The sequence below is a fragment of the Centruroides vittatus genome, unplaced genomic scaffold (genome assembly GCF_030686945.1).
Source record: "Centruroides vittatus isolate TY-2023 unplaced genomic scaffold, ASM3068694v2 contig_630, whole genome shotgun sequence".
Taxonomy (NCBI): Eukaryota; Metazoa; Arthropoda; class Arachnida; order Scorpiones; family Buthidae; genus Centruroides; species Centruroides vittatus.
In genome coordinates this window covers 1029627-1051232 of record NW_027122387.1, presented here as the reverse complement: position 1 = coordinate 1051232, position 21606 = coordinate 1029627, and the positions used below count along the sequence as shown (strand labels likewise).

The window sequence follows — 21606 nt, the reverse complement described above, 5'->3', positions numbered from 1 at the left end:
TGCATGGTAAATATGAAATAATTGTAAAGTGATTGATTAAATAATCAAAAATGATTAAAATAATCACTAAGGAATAATCAGAAGTGATTGAAAAATCAAATTAAAAGTGAAATTTTGATGATCAAATACTGTATTTAATTTCTTAAATACAATCTTTGAAAATTAGATATTTCAGATTATTTACAACTGAATATTAAAAAAAATGCTTTAAGTCAAAAATGAATGTGAAATTTCAAATAAGTTTTTAAGCAATTTTTTTACTAATTTTATAAAAATGTAATATTTCATTTATAGTACATTGCATATATTATATTCTTCAAAGTCTTTATCAATATGGTTATTTTTAGTCTTATATATTTTGAATAATCTTATTGGTAAACCAAAATTAGTTCTCCGAGCGTGAAACGAACAGATAAAAACAAACAATTAATATAGAAACATATTTTTCTGTCCTGAATGTTTATGATTTTATCTGCTTGATTTCTAATAACCAACAACATTAAATGTGGTGTCATCATTTTATGAATTGAATTGCACAGACTACTGAGAACTGTTAAATACCTTAAGAGTATCTTCATATTTATCAAGAAATATTTTCTTATGATGTTGACATACAGTCAATCCGGGATGATCAATGTTAATTCCGGTTCGTTCCTTTAATAAATTTTGTTCACTCGTCAAAAGCTTCTTTATCAAACGAAGTCCAACAAGATTGGTATGCAAAGTTTTGTGGCATGGCCCTCCTTTTTGAGTATGATCATACACTGAACATGTCTGCAGTTTTAACTGGAAAAAATTATCTTAATTCAGTAATTACAAATTTTCATTATTCTTATAGAACAAACGATAGAATTTATTAAAACCTTTGGTGGACTAGAAGATTTTACTTCAGTTAGAGAAGGACACACTGTAAAGAAAAAAAGCAAAACGTTATTCACTCGAAAATTATTTAAAATAGTCTTTTCGAAAAAATTTATTTTTCAAACTAAATACTTTCAGAAAACGTCGAATAATCATTTAGTTACGATATTAATTTTAGGAATTTACAGTTTTGTATAAAGATCTCTATTAACAAATATTAGTGCATTGATTATTTTTAGTAATAAAATTGTTCACAAATTTAATTTTCAAATTTTATATTGCATTCAAAATTAAATTCAAACGTATTTATATATGAATAATTAAAAAAGAACTGTTGTTATGAAGCGAAATATAAATGGTGTATTTTGTCAAAATTTTGTAAATAAAGAAAAGAAATCAATACTTACTCCAAGTATGATTTTATAGCCATAAGCAAAAGAAAAAAATTCACATAAGCAAAGTTTCATTAAAATAACTTAGAAATTAATAAATACATATATTTTTTCAATAATTACTAACCTTTAAGTTTTTTATGATTTGATTTCTTTTCTGTTTCTGTAGAACTAGAAGAAGTGATGCTAATACAGTCGACATCTATGTGATCTTCCGGTAACTTTCGTTTGGACCGATGGCGATATTTGACGTTGCATACCATATCATTATTTATTTCTAAGAAATCAGAAAAAATTAGGAAATAATTGTTTATCATCCGTCCGAGTAATAAAAATTTTATAGATTTTACGTATTTAATAAGCGTCTATTATTAATTTAATTTATAATTACATTCTTAAGCTTCAATGTATCTTTGATGATGAAAATTAAATGTTTTTAACAATTTAATAATATGTAGCCTTCTAAAATGTATGTATTGTATATTTATAGAATTCACAATTTCTTTTTTTATACATATCTTTTATTTATTTTATCTTTCTTTCATATAAAAGATAGCTTTTGTTCCAATGTTTTGGAAATCTATACATAAAATTCATAATTTTATAAACAGAACTTAGCTATCAATTTCTACAAGAATGTTCAATATGAAATTTAAAAATTAAATTGCAAAACTTTAAGAAATGCTTCAGAATTTATATAAAATTATTAATTGATTTAAAAAATTGTTATCATATTTGTTTCCCCTCCTATAAAAATAATTATGTATTTATAAAACCTACTGGAATATGAAAAGATAAAATGCAATATCTTTTAGGAAAATAAAAATAAAATGCAAAAATTTACAATAAAAATAGTTATATAAAGGATTTTATTATAATTGCTTAAAAAATTATCTATAAAATTTATTTTTACACTTAAACGTCTTACTATACAAAGTGTTGTGTTTGTTTAAAACAATCAGTTTATCTCGCTTAACACATACAATTAACTTTTCGTTGTTATTTCTTTACGAATTCGACTTAAAATAGCAAAACGTTTCCTCTATTCAACACTTAGATTTTTCTATTGATAATAATTGATAAATGATAGTATATACAGCGCAATATTACAGACTCCACGACAATTGTTTTTTGAAATTACGTGGTAGCAGCATATTTTTTAATTGGGCTGATCGATAAATAACAATCACTTTACTTATTTCGATTCGTTTTTTTTAAATTTATTTATCGATGGAACGAAAATAACATTTTCTTCACCTCCGCAACAATAAACTACATATACAAATCTCCAAAAATCATAGCGACAGATGTTAGTCGGGTTGTTTACCGTAATAGCCATTAACGTTTCAACATTGATGATAATAATAATTGCGCAATGCTTGTTACATACTTCCAGTGTTAATCTGTATATGATTTTACACGGATTCGTATGAAATTTTCATCGTTAAATATATATATATATATACGAGTAAATATGCGCTTGAGACTTTTTCGCTATATTAAAGTTATTCGATAAATATTAAATATATATTTACGGCATTTATATATTTAATCAATATTTTCCGTCTGTACTTTGTTTTACTTTTCGTAGAAGTTATAATTATCGGAAATATGCCAGATTGAATTATTGCTATAAGCAGAATATTTCTTTCTTCCTTTTTTATCTTATTATTATTATTATTATTTTTTAAACTTCGTGCTAAATTTCCATTTCTAATTTTAGAAATTTAACTATTTCCATCTTACCAATCTATTAATATTTTAATTAAACAACGTTTTTATACTTTTTAAAACGTATTTAATATTTTCTTTTAATCGTTTCTCTCTTCGTAAAAGCAAATAGGTGCTTAAAAATATTTTTTCGAATTTGTTTTTGTAACTTTAAAAATTAAAATTACTCACAAACAATGATTTTTTTTACTTTATATGAATCTTATGAATTCTATTTATAACCGGACAGAAAAATTAGTACGGTATTTTCCCATAAATATTTACTGATATACGTATGAAACTGTACGATAATAAGGAATTGAGACTTCTAAATTAAAAACGAAATTTCTAATTTTCTTTTTTTTTTTAAATAACAATCAACAACTACGTGTTAATGCGATGATGGCCTTAATGTTAAAACTCAACTATCGAAGTTCCTCCTTGTAAAGTAATTAAATCCGGTTTAAAAAATATAATTTCATAAAGAAAAATGTCTAAAATGCTAAAAATCTATAAAAATTCTATTAAGGTTAGAAAACACTAGCTTATTTTTTCCCAAAAAGATCATAAATCGAGAATAAAATCAAAATAGCTGTAATAAACCAAATACAAACATACTAAGGAATGCTAAATTACTTAAAGGTTTTATTTAAATTTAAAAAAAAGTATTGGAAAAACAGAAAAAAATCAAACTGTATGTGTGTATATGTGGCATAGACTGAATCCAATAAAATGGTTATAATTTCTAGAAGTTATTTTAAGATAAATACCTGTTTCCAGTATCTGATTGAGAAATAGCTAGATGAGAAATAATATTGTCTCTTAACATTAAATAACTATTTATATATTAAAGACAATAAAACTTCAGTAAAATAAACTAAAATTGTGTAGTGAACACATGTGTGACCTTTCAAGATTACTATTGAAATGAAAATTTTCCTTTAACCAACAAATCAAACTACTAGTTTATTAAAAGAAAAAAATAACAACTCTGTCTTGGTTTATTCAATTTATCATTGCTATTATTATTATGATTTAAGAACATTTAAGTAAATGAAATATGGTATTCTTAAAATTTTGCAACTTACATTAACATTTTTATTGAGATTATTTCCTTTGCATTATTTAAGTAAGTACAATTCAATATTATTATTTAAAATATAAACATTTAATAGTATTTTAAATGTCTATTTCATACTTAAAAATTGAGATTACCTTTGATAGTTTATTATTTAGATTATTATCATAGTTTTTAATATTGTAAAAATATAAAAAAAGTAAAAATATTTGTTGTTCTCTAGTTAATGATAATCTTATCCAAAAATATTAATTTTTAAGGAATATGTATTTTAGTAGATTTTTGTTTAGGAATTCTGGTTTTGGATTTAGTAAGGTTTCTTTTGTTGGAGGTCCAAAAAAATGGAAAAAAAAAGGCAAGTAAATAATCAAAAATAAATAAATTTAGCTTTATTTTAAAGATAATAATAATTATACTAACCATTGGTATTTATAGATGATACATTTTCTTTTTTTCTGCTTAATGAATTTGTACTGTTTTCTCCATTCGTTTCCATAAAATTTGCTAACTGGGTCGAACGACTGATTGCCAATCCTTTGCTCGACAATGATTTTGATTTATTATTATTACGTTTTATTTCATTAATTTTATTTTGAAAATCTATGGTACTAGAGGATTCTTCTATTATTTTTTCTGATTCGGGAAATTGTTCTGTTTCGACCGTAGACAATTCATCATTTTGAATTTCGAGTGTATAGCACGGTTCTGGAATGACAGTAACTTCTGAAGATTGTATGTCTGTATCATTATTATCTATTGGGACACAATCTAAAACAGGCATTGATGAACTGTTTATCACTATCTCTTCTGAAGATTCTTCAATTGGAACAAATGTTGACATAGATCCTATGTCAACAAATGCTGATGGCTCTATTTTTTCTATATCTTCGACAATACCTTCGGCATTTACTGTTATTGTTACAAAAACTCCATCATCTCCAGCAGCTTGCTTCTCAGTGATTAACTCTCTGAGTCTATCACCTGCTTTTTCTGGAGTTAGTTTACCATCCTTTTTTTCAAAATTAATATTACCACTACATTCTGAAATTTTAAAACTGTCTGTTTCTAGATTACTGTTTATTGCATAAAAATTCTTTATTTTTCTATCGTTATTTGAAATATCTCTTATATCTTCGAAATGATTCCTTTCGATTGATTTACTAAGTTTTAAATATTCTTCGTTAGATATAGGTTTGGTGTATGCATGTTCTATTTCTTCTTGTCTACTGTTTTTCCTTTCAATAAACAATAAATGCTTACTATTTGAAATTTTATTAGAAGAATTTATTTCTTTATAAATTCTACTATAATTTTTAATTAAACTATTTTCAGTTTCATTTTGATCTGTATCTGATAAATTAATGTAATTACTTATTTCTTCATTATCGATATGAGATCTTTCTATGTTTTTATTTGTATAAGAAATGGATGCTGAATCTAGTATATCTAAAGAATTATGATCACTCATTTCATGCATATTATCACTTTCTACATTATCTGCATAAAGTTTATTTTTATTGACATGCATATTATAAATTTTTTTCCTATTTACTATTCTAGAGTTACTATTTAATTTTTTATCTAACTGAATAGATTTAGAATTAATATTTTGAGCAAATTCTTGAGAATTTTTAATATATGAAAGAGATATTTCTGAATTCATTTGTGAATTTTCTTTTGTGTTTGGTTTTGTAGAATTAAGTTTATCCATTTGAGTAAATACCAATTGATTGTTTTTAAATTTTTTATTTAATTCTTCACCACAATTAAAAGAACTATATTCTGAAGAAAAGGATGAGTAATTATCATACACAGAAATGTCTGAAGGCCATTTTTCTTTAACAAGGTTCTGTTCTTCTGAATGATTAACATTCATTTCTTCGTCGTCGTGAATAATTTTTGTAGCTTTCTTTCTTCTTCTGCGAACGGTAAGATTATATTTACCACCTTTGAAGTATCTTCTTCTTCGCCTCTTACGTGGAATGTTTTGCTGCTGATCTGGCATCACGAAAGGGTCGGTAAACTGTGATACTAAGTTTGGCAGTTGATCCTCCGGAATTCTTTTCATTAAAGATTTTTGAGAAATTTTCTTTTTCTTTTTAACAAGTTTGAATAGGTTGTCAGTTTGAAGTTTTCTACCACCTTCACATAATGTATGTAATTTTGATCTTGTAATTCTTCCATGAGTAGTAAATTTTTTATAAGTAGAAGACGAATTAGATAAAAGTTTTGAACAATTTGATGATTTCTGCATTTTTTCATTTACTTCATCCGAATTATCGTTCATCAATATTATTCCACTTTTACTCAATTTTCTTCTTATTACATCACTTATAGACATTTTCAATATTGGTGTCATTGCATTTCTTAATTTTTCCCTACTGCTTTTATGACCCATTTCATTACCACTATTAGATTTGTTTGTAAAACTGCTAAGAAATCTTTGACATGCATCAATTCTTTCATTAATATTATTTTCTTGTTTGATTTCAATTATTGGTATGTCAGTTATTCTTTTATCTTCTATTGCACTTTGAGTTTCACTGCAATTTACTGAATGACAACTGTGTTTATCTATTTCATTAAGACTTTCACCATCACTTAAGATTTTCTGATAATCACTACATGATAAGTCTATTGTTGATTCATCACTATTTAAAATATTCTGATCATTAACTGTTTGTGAGTTTACATTAGATCTTAATATTTCACTTAATGATGTTTTCATCAAAGGACTTAATAATGTTTTGATCTCATTCTTATCACAGACTTTAAAACAGTTTTCTGCAAGAAATCTCACTCTTTTTGGTGTTATTTTATATCTGTCCCAATGTTGTGGTTTCTCTTGATTAGTATTTACAACCGACTCTTGTATTACAATTTCATTTTCTGTTGTACGTTTTGCTGGTGCTTCAATTTTAGATTTTAACATATCTCGAAGAGGTGCTTTTAATACTGTATTCAGGACCATTCGCACCTTTTCTAATTTTAAAGAAGTAATATCTAATGACACTGGCTTACTGAAGTAGCTATTACTTAATTGTCTTATATCACTTTTATCTTGAATACAATTTCTATTTGATGTTACCTGAGTTTCTGCACTATTTAATACTGAATTAGAGGAATCGCTTTTTTTTACAACACATAAATTAACTTCCTCATTGGCTGAAGAATTTATTTCACACTTTGAACTATTAGGGTGATTCATATCTGTACATTCTATAGAATGTTTTTCTGTCCTATTAAGTAAGTCAGGTTGATTAATTTGATCAGAATTTTCAATTACTTTCACCACATCTGAAACATTATCACATTCCATATTTTTTACTGGCACGTCGTGTCCATTTATTTTATTAATCGGAATGGAATTTTCCTTAAAATCCTCAAAAATATCCACACAATCGGTAACATGTCCAGGCATTTTATCAGTAATCACAGATGTTAAATTTTCGCCCTTCATTCTTCAATTCAATTCATTATAATTTTATTAAAGTTTTTATAAATAATTTTCTAAAAATTCACATTTTATTTGAGAATTCAAAAAAGTAGATTTTGTTAAAAAAAAATAAAATAAAATTATTAAGTTTTTATTTCACACAATATTTTATATATAAATTCTGCTTCAAATTTGTACTTCAGTCATGTATTACAAAATCAAGTACTTTTAATGTTAATTTATATTAATATTCTTATATGCTAATCAAAAATGAAATTATACATTGATTTTAGATGATAAAGCTGTAATTTAGTATGATATTCTTGAGATTCTGATGAGAAAATTTCATGGAAATCTTGATATCTGAAAGAAAAAAAATGTACATATAAATATATTTTATAAATTATTTTTGTTCTAAATAAAAACATATATATAATTCATTTTTTAAATTATAAACTAAACGAAATCGAAATCTTTTCGGTTCCAAAATTTACTTTATATAATAATTAGGAAGAAGGATTATTAATCCTTTGTTAAAAATGGATAGCAAAGCATGTTTGGAATAAATATACTGTATATATTTTCAAGTTTCATAAAAACCAGAATGCATTTAGTATGTAAGTAGCTAGGTGATTAAAACAATTTTGAATAAATAGTTTTAGTTTTTGCTTATTGTTAATATATTGTTTAGTAATAGACAAAGTAAAAATAAAGTTTTAAAAATTTACATAATTGGAGATACTCGGGTATAGAATTCTTTTTGTCTATTATGGATGTAGACTTCATTCCGAAGTGCTAAGATACGTAATTTATGGAATGCCGACCGAGGAAATTTAAGGTTTTTGTGGTTGTTACGAAAAATATTTTCTTTGAGGATTTTTCAGTCGAGCACAAAACTTTAATATAGCGACTTTTTCGTCGAGTTTTCTTTTTACATCATTGACAATTAACAGAAATTTATTTAAATTAATCAATATATTAAATTATATATTTATATTATCTATTAATATTTTCAAAAATAAGAATATGGAGTAAATAATAACAAATTTCAGTCACTAACATTGCTTTGCAGTTAGATGTTTTCAGCAATTGATATATACTGTATTTATATTTATTAGGAGTTTGTGTTTACAATTCATTTCAAAAATGTTTAAAACTTTATAAAAATAATCACTTCAAAGCAAAAACGAAAGATATTTCAATCAACTTTCATATTATCTGAGAAAATTAACATGGGAGATGAATGTAATAGATACTGTTGTTACAATAACATCCATTAACAGTTGGTTAATGAAAACCTTTTTTAAACCGATATGTGTATGAAATAAATTACTACTACTAATTACAAGCTAATCTGTAAATTTGAAAATCTATTAATATAATTACTAATATAATGTTGAAAAATATTTATAATGTGGAATAATTATAATTCCATAGTGATTTTTCGGTCGTAACATCTGTAACATTTCAGTAAACGTATTTTAAACTTTTCTGTAAAGCACAGAATGAGAAGAAAATGTACAGAATATAATAAAGTAATCGATATCATTATTTCGTTTGCACTATTATGCATAAACCAAGCGTAATAATTACGAATGCAAGCAGTTTTGATACTGATTATAAGATACATATAAAAGAGTCGTGTTAATTACAGATTATTTTCTCTAATTTAAAACAACAAACCGTTATAATTTGTACGAATGTCTACAAACTAATAATAGAAAGACAAATTATTCCATCCGAATTGAAATCAATAAAATTAATTATTCTTCCTAGATATCGATTTTAAACGGTAAAACGATTTCTGGTAATAATTTGTATAAGTGTCTCTTGTTATATGACAATACCAATTGATTAGACGTTTATTCAGAATTTTGTCTATACAGTAAAATCAAAAAAATAGACTAAATATCCTAATAAATCTATTGTAATTATGTAAATTCACAAATATTGTAATAACTTTTTTATTTTCAAAATACAGTAAACTCCCGCTAAGTCGAATTAATAGTGGGGTGAAGGCTGCAAAGTTCACGAAAGTCCCGAGACAGCGGAGTGTTTTTACCTCTCACGTAGAATATGAGAATAGCACTACAACGAATATACAGTACAGTAATGCATTACAATCAGTTGTATACAGAACTTACACTGCTGAATTTATTATAACAGGAAATGAGCTTCAAAAGTTTTCATAATAATACAGCAATGTAGTCTTTAAATAAATTCGGGACTACAGTAATATAAGAACGGTATCGCTAAGACACTCGTTACTTATAATTTTTCTATTGTCAGGAAACTTAAATGATTATTTAGTAGTAACTTGTCCGTGTTATGCAAGTCCGGAAAATTTTAGATGCAATAATTATTTTTCACTGCATATCGATTTTATATATCTATGTCAACAAATTGAATTATACGACATTAAGTTTTAGATTATTATTTTTCAAAACTTCCTAAATCTCCGGGGGGAAAAAAAGATAATTTTTCTGCATTAGTATGTCTCAGTTGAGGGTGAAACTTTTAGTTTTAGGTAAGAAAAATAATATTACGAGTAACACCAGCCACGAATATAACATTAGTGGCTGGTGTTATAAAAAGTAAAGTAAGTACAAGTAAATAAATAGATCTACTTTATTTTAAATAAGTAGATAATAATAGATAGAGCTGGAAGTTTGTTTCATTGTCGTCAAATAACAATTCCACGAATAACTTCACATATAATCACCATAAATCTTCATTAAGAACCTATATCTGGAAGGGGAGAACGTAGAAAAATGAAGTCGTCATTAGCATTATTTTATCCCAAACATTTTCGCGATGTTTCTTAATCTCATTTTCCATATATACAATTACTAATCCTTATTAGAAATCGTAGGTTTGTAAACCGAATTAACAGTTTAAAATTTCAGTTAATGTTTAATAATTTGCGAATTTTAATAATCATTTATAAATTGTGCTATTATCATTAAAAATTAATGTGTAATTTGTATCATAGGAATTGCTGTAATGTAAAAAATGTTTAGAAATTTTTATTTCGCAACTTTACCTCACTAAATTATATTTAAATAGTTATAATTATTATTAATTTAAGTGTAACGATAAATTGCACATAATATTTCTTTTATGAATTAATTTAATATAAAAAAAATGCTATAGAACGAATTCAAAATACATTATATTTTAAGCATTTAGTTTTATTATAAAAGAGTAAGTTTAAAATTCAGCAAATATAAGAATTTTTGTCAGTAAATATATAAAAATATGCCAAGATAGAAATTTCACAATATCCACTGAACGATTAAAATCACCGGTACAATTTGAAACGTGAAATAAATATAAACTGACACCAATTTTAATCATTAAGAATGGTTATAGAATAACATTTAACACCTAACGTTTTAAATATTTCTATATTTTTATCTTGTCGTCATTAGATATTTTCACTTCTCGTTTCTTTTTATTTGCGTTATGCAGAATTACGCACCTTTACGTCTCAGAACGTACCAAATATTACCATTTTATATTCGTTCCTTGACAATTTTTCAAGTCCGAAAATCGGAGAGAGTTTACTTTACTCAAGAATTACGACAGCACTACTAAATTTCATTCATTTATCGATACTAATTTCGTCAAAAGGAATCAATGTGTACGCTTCGCCAAGTTCCCCGGAAGAAAAAACGTGTTCTATTTAAGAGATCAACAAGAATATCGGCAATTATTACTTACAATATCAGCAGAGGCAAATATTTAGTCTACAGCTAGTGATAAAAAATAATATCTTTCGTACTAATGTTTAACATTTTATCACCTTCCCTTCTGATATTATAACGTTTAGAAGCGTATCGTATATAACCTATCGAGTTTTTAACTTAATATTTTATTAAAGCGCAATCACTGAAACGAAATAACGTAGTAACAGCGAAACAAAATGAGAAAAAGATCTTTAAAAACTGTTCTTTCAAGAGTACACTGATGAAACAATGTACTCTTCAACTGAATAAATTCGTCTACAAAATTTATTTAGAAATTATTCGTGGAGTCAATTTATAAACGAGTTCCGACAACAACCTTTTATCTAATAAATTATTATTTTATTACAAGTTGTAATGACTATCGTTTTATAAACGAGTATGTTTCGCTTATTTGTCATTTCTATCACAACTTTCTCCGCTCACTTAAACCTGAATTGCGAAATTTATTTATATACAGTGAGTTCGAAATATGCTATAACTGAATCTTGCATTTAAAAAAAAAAACCTTTTAGTACTTAATATAGAGAAGTGCGTTAAGATAACTGACTTAATATTTTGTTTATGAAAGTAAATACTGAATTTCACACAACTAATTCTATGCTGTACTATTAACTCCTAAATAAAGAATGAGTTTAATGCTCAAAACTAAATTTACTACACCCAAAGATATAAACAATTGTATTGATTTTTGTGCTGCTAAGTATTTCATTTCATAGCAATTACATCAGAATCTTAATTTCGAACAGAGTGAAAAACATTTTATAAATACTTTGATCACTTGTCGGAAAATTTCATTTTCATACGATTCACAATGCGTTTGTATACAGACAGGATGACTAATGTATAATCAAGATTCAAACATACAAGTCTCACGGGTGTAAACACTTATATTATTGCCTTACTGTTAACATTTCAAATACTAAATACTTAAACTGCACTCTAAGCAATTTTTTGTTTTTAACAACGAAAATTATTTACCATTTTGTACACGTTTGGAGGAAAATTAGAAGTGGTTTAAAACTTAATTTTAAATTGTAAAGCGGAGAAAAATAATTACAAAACTTGCATAATAGTTTGTGTCATCAGGATAAAATTAACTCTAATACATTAGACAGTTCTATAAAAAAAATAGCCTCTTATTGTTTATTATTTTAGATCGAAAACTTAATTCAATTATTATTTATTTTAAAATCATTTACTTATTATAGCAAAGTTGTAATAATCAATTTAAATGAAGGGAAAGAAATATATTTGGATTATAACACTGAAGACAATAAAACAAGTAAATAGATGCGGTCGAAAGCTTTCAAGTAATGGAATGACTTTGTTCATTCGATTTATCATTATTTAATGATAAAACCGGTCATTCATCAACTGCTGAAATAAAACTATTAAAAAAACTATTACAATGAATATAAATTTGTAAATCAATTTTCCACGGTAACGTCGCTTTATGAAATAAAATTCTTATATCAAATTATGAAAAGTTTTTCTTCTTAGTTACGAAAACAGTTCGTTTATTTACAATTCTGATTTTTGTTTCTGTTGGTAGGGTAGGAACTCAATAAGAACAATCGGTGGAAGGTTTTTACTCCGAATTATTAAAAAAATAAATTGTAATTTACCTTTAATTCTGATTAAACGAACTTACACAATTGTTAAAGTACAGTACTTATCATTATTACTAGGAATACACGATACTTTTTATATATGTTCTGTTTTGCAGTACAAATTAATTTGAAAACTTGAATCTTTTAAATTATTTATTTTCACAAAAACCGCCGGAAATTCAAAAATAAATCTTTCAAACTTCAATTATTAAGAAAGTTTCTGTAAATAAAACATCGGATTTTTTGCAGATTTTTGTATATGTTACGAAAACACGAATTACATGATGATTCGTGTTAATAACGAAGCACCATCAGGAAAAATTGATTATTAAAAATCAACTGAAACTGAAACCCCTCCATCAGTATAAAGTCACCGAACATGGGTCGTAGGTTCGCGCCTCACCAACGGACTGACCACGTGGAGTTTCTCCGGTTTACTTCAAGTATCTAACACCTAAATAGAAGTCAGTTTCCCCATAGAAATTATTCGTGGGAGGCACTCACCCTTGGCAGATCGCTCACGAGAGAAATTCTTTCGGTTTTAAATCCGTATCAATATGTCGAATTAATTGTTTTATTTTAAAAATCCAGTAGAATAAATTACTTTATTGAATAGGAATACTACAAAACAATGGTGGTCAAAAACTTTTCGATTGGCGGGACACAAATATCTTTTATATCGCATAAACTAAAAGTGGATCTATTGCTGTCATTTATAAATGGTGTGTCAAATATTTTCGCGGGCGGATTTTAGCCCGGGAGTACCACCGTTTTACAATGTGTGGCTACGGTAGTTTATTTTAAATCAGCGATTCCCAAAGTGTGGTCCGCGATAAAGCTAAAAATCAAATACGAAAGAACAAAGAAGAAAATTCATTAGTTTTCAAATCTTTATTGTTAATATTTAAATGAAACGTTTTATTGCATAATTTTGAATAAGCCATCATGAACTTGATGAGATGCTCTGTTATGATAGACATCTTCATGCAAGGGCAATGTATTCATACTGTATATTCAAGGTGGACTTCAAAATAAATTATTGAAAACAGCCGGTCCCTAAGTGAAAAAAAAATGTGTGAAAATACTGTTCTATCGTCGATTCTGTCTTTTATAATGCTTTTTTTTCTGAGTTAATCAAATAAAATACTAATAATTTCAGAATTTTTCTCAATCAAATTAAATATTTAAATACGGGTTTATTCTTTTCATTGAAGGCGTTGGATTTATATGACGTGTTAATTCACGGGGCAATAGTAACCGTAATGTATTGACTAAAGTAGTAGTGTCAATGGTGTTCTTGGTTAATTATGCAGGCGTAATAGTATATTATTTGCAATAAAACGTTATAATATGATAATTCTGTTATCATTCTAGATAAATAGAGGCTATATAATAAATAAACTGTATTAAAATTGAAAGTCTTTGAATCAAATATCGGGTGGTGAATATTCGCACAAATTTAGAAATCCAATACTTCATGAATTTACGAGATAATCTTACAACGAAAAACACTTGGTCATCTGACAATATACAGGATTAACAAGATAACCTTTTACGTTTAGAAGTATAAAGTATTGGAGATAAGATACAATTTGAATCATTCTGTACATAATTTTTATTTTTAGTAAATCGTAATTATTATTAATAATGTTACATAAAATAATATATGTTAAATGGTACAATTATTGGCCATTTCGAATTAAACATTTTTTTTTTAAATTCCTACAAAAGCTATTCTAAAAATATTGCAATTCTATATTAATACAAGTTTTTGCTGTCATTAGGTAGCAAAAAAGAAAAGAAAAACAGATCCCGCAGGTTTTTCTGTCATTGCAAGTGACTACAACAATTCTTCATTTTCAAAAACAAAGCACATTTTAAATTAAACGATTGGCATTTGTAATTTCTAGTACTTGACAATAGAAAAGCTATAAAGAAAATAACAATAAGCCACGAATAAGTGTAATATTCCCCCATTTAATCTTTGTTATGTCATAGAATTTTTAGAATGAAAATTTCTTTACATGGCCAATAACTGTACCGTTTACCCTACTGTATATGTTTGTTTGTACGTTACGAAAAAAGAAATGTTTCTCCTAATACTGGCTAGATCTATTAAGAGCATTTTCTTTATATATTATGACTTGAAATATATATATTTAACAAAATTAAATTACTTTTTAAAAATGTTTTCTTAATATCCTGCTTCTTGTTTTTACATTTTCATTTGTTTGTAATACAGAATACTCACAATAAAAATTATATAATAAAGTAAAATGTCATTCTACTGATTTTATAAATTGTCAATTCTACGTATTCTGACACATTCTTGTTTTATAGTTATTTATTTTAGATTATCTAAACTACGAATTTTTGATTTCCCAAATGATTGAATTCGAGATTTTAAAACAAGTAACAATACTTCTTTCGGAGTGATAATGAACCTGTTGGAAGTGTCACACGATAAACTCGTCAACCTGCAGCTAAGAGAGACATCTGCAATTTAAATGAAATTCTAATCAATTTGCTATTCATTCTAAAAAAATATTTAACAATTTATATTTTATTATTTTTACTAGTATAACTTTCGAAAATTATTTTAAAAAACAAAACAAAAAACATTAATATTAAATAATTTATCACACAATAGATAAATTAATAGATGGAAGAATCATAGACAGTTAAACTTTCAGATAAATAAATTTAATTTTAAAAAATTTTACAATTAGAAAATATAATTCTATACGCATATTTTAGCATCTATATGCATCCTCACAAATTTTCAAACAACTTACAAATAATCAGATTATAAATTTAAGACATAATTATAATTAAATTCGTTTTTAATCATCAAAAATATTTATAATAATATCGTTTTCTTAGTATTCTTCCTTCTATGCAATACAGAATCTACATCTGTACTAGATGATCTGGAAGTCCTTTGACGTGGCTTCGCATGAATCCGTACTAATAATCAATACACGAACGTGTAAGCAAATACAAAACAAAAACCATACTAAATTAAAAGAAAAACCCCAGTCCGCCATTGCATTAAAAAAATAAACGACATTTTACATTCTTGGCAGTGCAAATGGGTGCCACGCTGGAGGACTTCCCCGATATACAGTATGTTATAGTAATTCCGAGCCATAACAGAAAAAAGAAAAGGAAATAAATCTGATCTTTAATTAAACTAATCGGTAATTATTTATGAAATAATATCGATAAAGTAAAATAAAAATCGGAACGAATTTTGACACCAAAATTCGTGTTTGTCCTGTCATTACGAATATTATTTTTAGTAAGATCAATATCTAAAAGCTAATTCTTGTGAAAATTATCAATATCAAATTATGTTGAACACGGCTTTTTTAACCGTTAATGCGAAATTTAATCATCTACTTCTACATTAAATAACAATCAAATACTGTAAGATGGTGACTCTACGTTTACAAATAGAGAAATAATTATAATTAAGAATAAATTTAATCTAATTTTATTGAATTTAAGATCGAAAATATTGCTGGTTTTAATGAAAATTTTCTCGAATCTATCAGGTCTGTAGGAATGTCAATCTCCTTCTCGTGTGTCTAAATCTTCCTGTGATAACGACACAGTTTAAATTACAAAGTCGTAGAGAATCTCAAAACTGTATATACAGAATATTAAAAGCAAAATGTTCTGTCACCGCCGCACACAATTTAGTATTAATTTAGTCTTAGTTTTTATAATTATTTTTAATAATTTTTATTTAGGCCTATTTATCATTATTTATTTCATTTTTCATTAATTTTGTCTACATTATTTGAACCCTTAATTTGTAAATTTTAATTATAAGCGAGTTAACAGTGATTGAACTATCGGGCCACCTAGTAAGTATAAAACGTTTTTTCTCTTGATAAAGGTACCGAGGTTAGTACCTCGGTACCTTTATCACCTTGACATTGTGAAGGTCCCGGACATCGTCGTAGAGTTTCCAATTTATCGTGAGCTCAGAGTACCCAGTAGCATAAGACAGCTTTCAATTTTATATTATGCATTTAAAGGTTAAAAACCTATCGTTATCACTCGCACCCCCGTAAATATTTTCTTGCACTCCACGTAACAAAATCATCGATGGCGAATTTTTTTTTCTGAAGGTGAGTCACAACTGAATTTGAAATTTAGTAACTCCAAATTGCGGGTTAAATATTCAATTTGATTAATTAAGAAAATAACGAAAAGCTCGCAAAATTTTACTTTGTTTATTTCACTTATTAATCTATATCAGGAAAATAACAATAAAGTTTATACGTGTTTAAGAAAATAGTGACATATAATGGAAACAAACATTTCGTTTAATGGGAAATCTACAGTTTTTTATCGATGATAATTTTCTTGGTTCATAATTATACCAATTGATTTAGATCGTACTGTTTTTTTCTATTAAAGTAGGTAAAACAAGAGAAAAACTGAATACCAGAAACACTAATTACCCATTTTTGGACTCAGACAACGTTGAAACGTCGAGAAACGCAAAAAAAATTCGTGTTTTTTTTTTCTGTACATATGGATGTTTCTGTGTGTGTATGGGCACAATTTTGTTCACCCTCTGTGAAGCTTAACTTCTGTGCTTTTCGTCGAAAATTTCTGAAATTTTGCAGCTAGGTGTGTATATTAGGAGATTGATGCTATTAAATTTTGGTGGTTAAAGGTCGACGGGGTGGGAGATAAATGGGATCGTGTTCCGTATCTCGAGTATGATCGAACTTAATGACAATTTTACTCGTTATTAGCATTTACAATTTTTTTTTTTTTTATAAAACCCATCCCTACCCTCAAAATTAAGCTTTTTGCCATTTATAATAATTAAAAATATAATAAAAAGTTTATAATAATAATAAAATATCATAACAGATGGTGACACACACGCAGTTTTAAATGCAGGAAAGTTAAGTAACTCGTTGCTGGTATCGAATTTGCAAATGCAAGTCCCTGAAAGTAATATTCGTTTCGGCGCAAGAAAATTTTATTTTTATAATAAAATAATTAATTATATTTCATATTCCTTCGGTTAAGAAAGAGAAACTTTAAAAAAATCAAAACAAAGTACAAATACAAACATTAAAAACCTTCCAAAACCACCCTAAATACAGTATCCTATATCGAAATTTCAGTACTTCGAGAAGTAATAAGCAATGCCATATTTTTGTTTTAAATCTTATGCTCATTATCAGTAACCTTACTCATTAGGACATATCAGACAATAGTTAACATATTCAAATAATGCTAATAGCATATTGAAATTCATTTTATTCGGCAAGTCTCCGAGAAAATTATGATTAAAATGATAATGAATATCAGATCTTTCCATAATATTCAAAATTGAGACAACCAAATAACGCAATAAATATGACGAATGTGTACAGTACCTAATAATTGAATCCTATATACTTAATGCGAACAGATTAAAAACACTGTCCAACACTAAAATCAAGAAACACCTCTCTGAAAGGAAAATTGTCGTCTAAGATTGGGACATTTTGCAAATTAATTTTTTATACCGATGTAATTTAGCGTGGACAGAAGTTTTCTGTGAAAATTTTCGTTTAAGCGCTCCAAAATGATTGTTAGACTAAACCATTTTTATATTATTCTTCGGGATGGAGTCAGTTCTATGCACCGATTCTTGAATTTCATTGATAATTTAAAAACTCAGTAAGGAGAATTCAAGAATTTTAATTTTGAATGAAAATTACCCGATAATCAAATTATTGTTATGCAAGAATAAACGTAATTCGCATAAATCACACACTTATATTAATAAACACACCTGATTAATATAACAATAGTGCTGAGAAAAAGATAGATAGATAGTAATTTAAAACGTTTATATATTTAAAGAATGATTGCTTACTCATTATAGACAGACAAAAGTGACATTTCCGTATTGCGATACTAATAGTAATTATTTATATAAATGAAGTAATCATGTATTGCTCAATGATTTTACAGAAATAAGAATTTATCTCCAATAATCAGTAATTTTACTTTTCCTCTATGAAAATATACTATTGTTTACAACATAACTTCCTATCTAAGATGGCGATAATCTACCTAACACTACCGCCTGTTTTTTAAGACCAATATCTTAATTCGATTTCATCGTCACCATTTCTAAATTAATGATTTATCAAATATAATTCTTTACACACAAATTCTACGGAAAAGACGAAAAAAGGTATTTTTTATTGGTTGGCCGAGACGTAGCCTAATTATGGCGCATAGTTTATGATGCGTACGTGAATATATTAATTAAATACATGTTGATCCAAAATGGACAACGATTTGTCTATTACAACTTTATGGCCACTGGGATTTGTGACAGAAAGTAGTCTAACGAGCTTCAAACTTTTATACCTTTGCAGTCCTATTTCGCAGAATCTGTGCACGTGTAAATTTGGCGAGTCGCGTGTCACAGTCGCCATCTCAATATTTGTGAAGCCAGAAGTGAATGATGTCTCTGTCACTTGTGCCTACGATCACGGACTTGAGATCCCAAACATATGCTTTTCATACTAGAACTGCGTGATACTTCTTCTTCCGGGATGGTTTCCGGATTGTTAAGCAATAAAATCGAAATAAGAAAATCGATTATAAACTTGTTCCAAATACTTTTATATTATCACAAGTAAACATCAGTAAATTAGCATTTTTTGATATGTAATTAGGTTGGGGAGCACTGTCGTAAACTATGAACATTCAAATAGTTATTGTTCGCTTCGTATCTAATAGAATTCGTTGACATTTTTATGGGATAATCGATCCACTAGATTTGTCATAATGGCCGACTTAGAAGATATTACGAGTATAAGAAGTCTGAATTGTCTACTATATAAAATCGGAAAAGGATCTCTAAAAATTTTAAAAAGTATTAAAAACATATAATATAATTAAAAATGATAATCAAAATTCCGCAGTGGCACAACATTATAAAAAGAATTAATATTAAAAAATAGTATTAATAGATGTTTTATAATGTTTAGGAATTGGAATTTTATGTATTGATTTTTAGGGGATTTTACGAGGTTTTAAAATATCATTACAACGAAACATAATGTTTCCTTGTAATGATGTTATTTTGAAGGTAAGATAATTATATGGTAATTTTATGATAAATGTTAATAATTATTAAAATAATGCAATTGTTTATACAGATAAAGAAATGTCGGGAGAATAATTGAAAAAATCGACTGTACAGGGAATAATAGTCCGAAATGAATTTCGATTTGAAATAAAAGATTTTATAAGAAGTCTGAATTGTCGATTATGACAAATCTAGGTAAAAGTAAATCGAGTATCCCATAAAAATGTCAATTCATATCGTTAGCTTTAAAACTTGCACTATTTTTCTGATCTAGACCAGTGTTTTTCAAACCGGAATCAGTTGACTAGTTCCAGAAAGATTCACGAAACGTTCAGAAAGTATCTACAGTAATAATGCACGTTTATTTTTCTAAAAATATATTGAGAGAATCAGATCTAATCGATAGAATAAAGCTTGACAACGCTACACTTGGGCGCTCTGCCAAGGAGGAGGTGCCTACCGAGAGGACTGTCTACGGGAAACTGGCTCATATTTAGGTGATAGCCATGTGAAGAAAACACGATAAACACCACGTGATCAGCCCGTTAGTCAAGCGAGAACCCACTACCAATTTACTCTCCTTCTACGAGTTCTCGGTGATTTTATCCACTCCGCCACCAAAGTGAATTCACCAATAGAATTTACGAATCACGAATTTCCTTACAGAATATTACTTATTTTCGATAGGGTTAGTATTTACTACAAACTCCATTTTCGATGGCACTGTTTCGCATCGTTTCTCACCGCTCTATCTGTCACGTAACATTTTAAAATAACTTTTTAAACAATATTATATATATATATATTACACTATGCATATATATTATAAATTAATTAAATAACTAAAAGTTATCATTAGATATTTAAAATATTATAAATAATAATAAAATATAGAATAGAATATCTAATAAAGAACAATCGATGATTAGACAAAATGAAAATGTTTAGAATAATGAAGAGCAATTTTTTTTTTAAAGTTAAAAATAAACAAGTTAATCGTCCAACGGCCGCCTGACAGTCTAAGAGACATCGAGGGTCGAATTTGATGTCTCGTAGGACCTAAAATAATTGATTTTCTGACATGTGATGTTTATAATAATATATTCGACGTTCCTTTCGAATGTATTATTTCATTTTTCTGTAAGAAGTGTGCTTCTACTCAAGCATTTCGTGTCAGTCAATCAATTAGTGAAGCCAACGAAGCTTTATGTAGCTACAAGTCACTTCTCTGTATAAAGCACGTTATTGGTGGGAATTCTACTACTATGCGGATATGAAACTTTAGGCGTTCAGCTAACTTGAAGCAGATTGTAAACCGAAGCGAGCCTTTGGTGCTGCGAGTTACGCAAGTGCGACTTTTTGTGATCCTGTGCATCATTTTAATATATATATGCACACGCCATACGTATATATAAGTCCACAAGCATTTTTAATTTCCGAAAGAATCCGTAAATATCAGTAATTTCGAGACGATACGTAATGTAACTTCTGCTTAAGACATTGTTCTGAAAACAGACAAAATGAAAAATCATTGACGATAGCAATCGAATTCTAGTCATAACACAACGAAACAGAAACGAAGAGAAAATACAAGCATCTTCTGCTCAATGTCAGTAATCCTTTCCTAAAAATTACACGTTCTGC

At 27.1% G+C, this 21606-nt stretch overlaps 1 protein-coding gene across 7 annotated transcripts in view; it reads right to left on the bottom strand.

The window, feature by feature from the left end:
• Positions 1-21606, bottom strand: part of LOC136979671 (uncharacterized) — a 109560-nt gene that overhangs the window by 39572 nt on the left and 48382 nt on the right. For 4 of the 7 annotated variants that reach the window (XR_010881421.1, XM_067275707.1, XM_067275711.1 and 1 more), the window contains 5 exons: positions 15259-15332; positions 4462-7840; positions 1381-1530; positions 864-907; positions 562-786 (listed from right to left, as the gene is read on the bottom strand). Coding sequence is in view for 6 of the 7 variants with exons in the window: in XM_067275707.1 (XP_067131808.1) it covers positions 562-786; positions 864-907; positions 1381-1530; positions 4462-7501 (3459 nt within the window). In the remaining variant the exon portion in view is untranslated. The remainder of the gene's footprint in view (positions 1-561; positions 787-863; positions 908-1380; positions 1531-4461; positions 7841-15258; positions 15333-21606) is intronic. The other 3 variants (XM_067275708.1, XM_067275712.1, XM_067275710.1) reach the window with 1 other exon arrangement.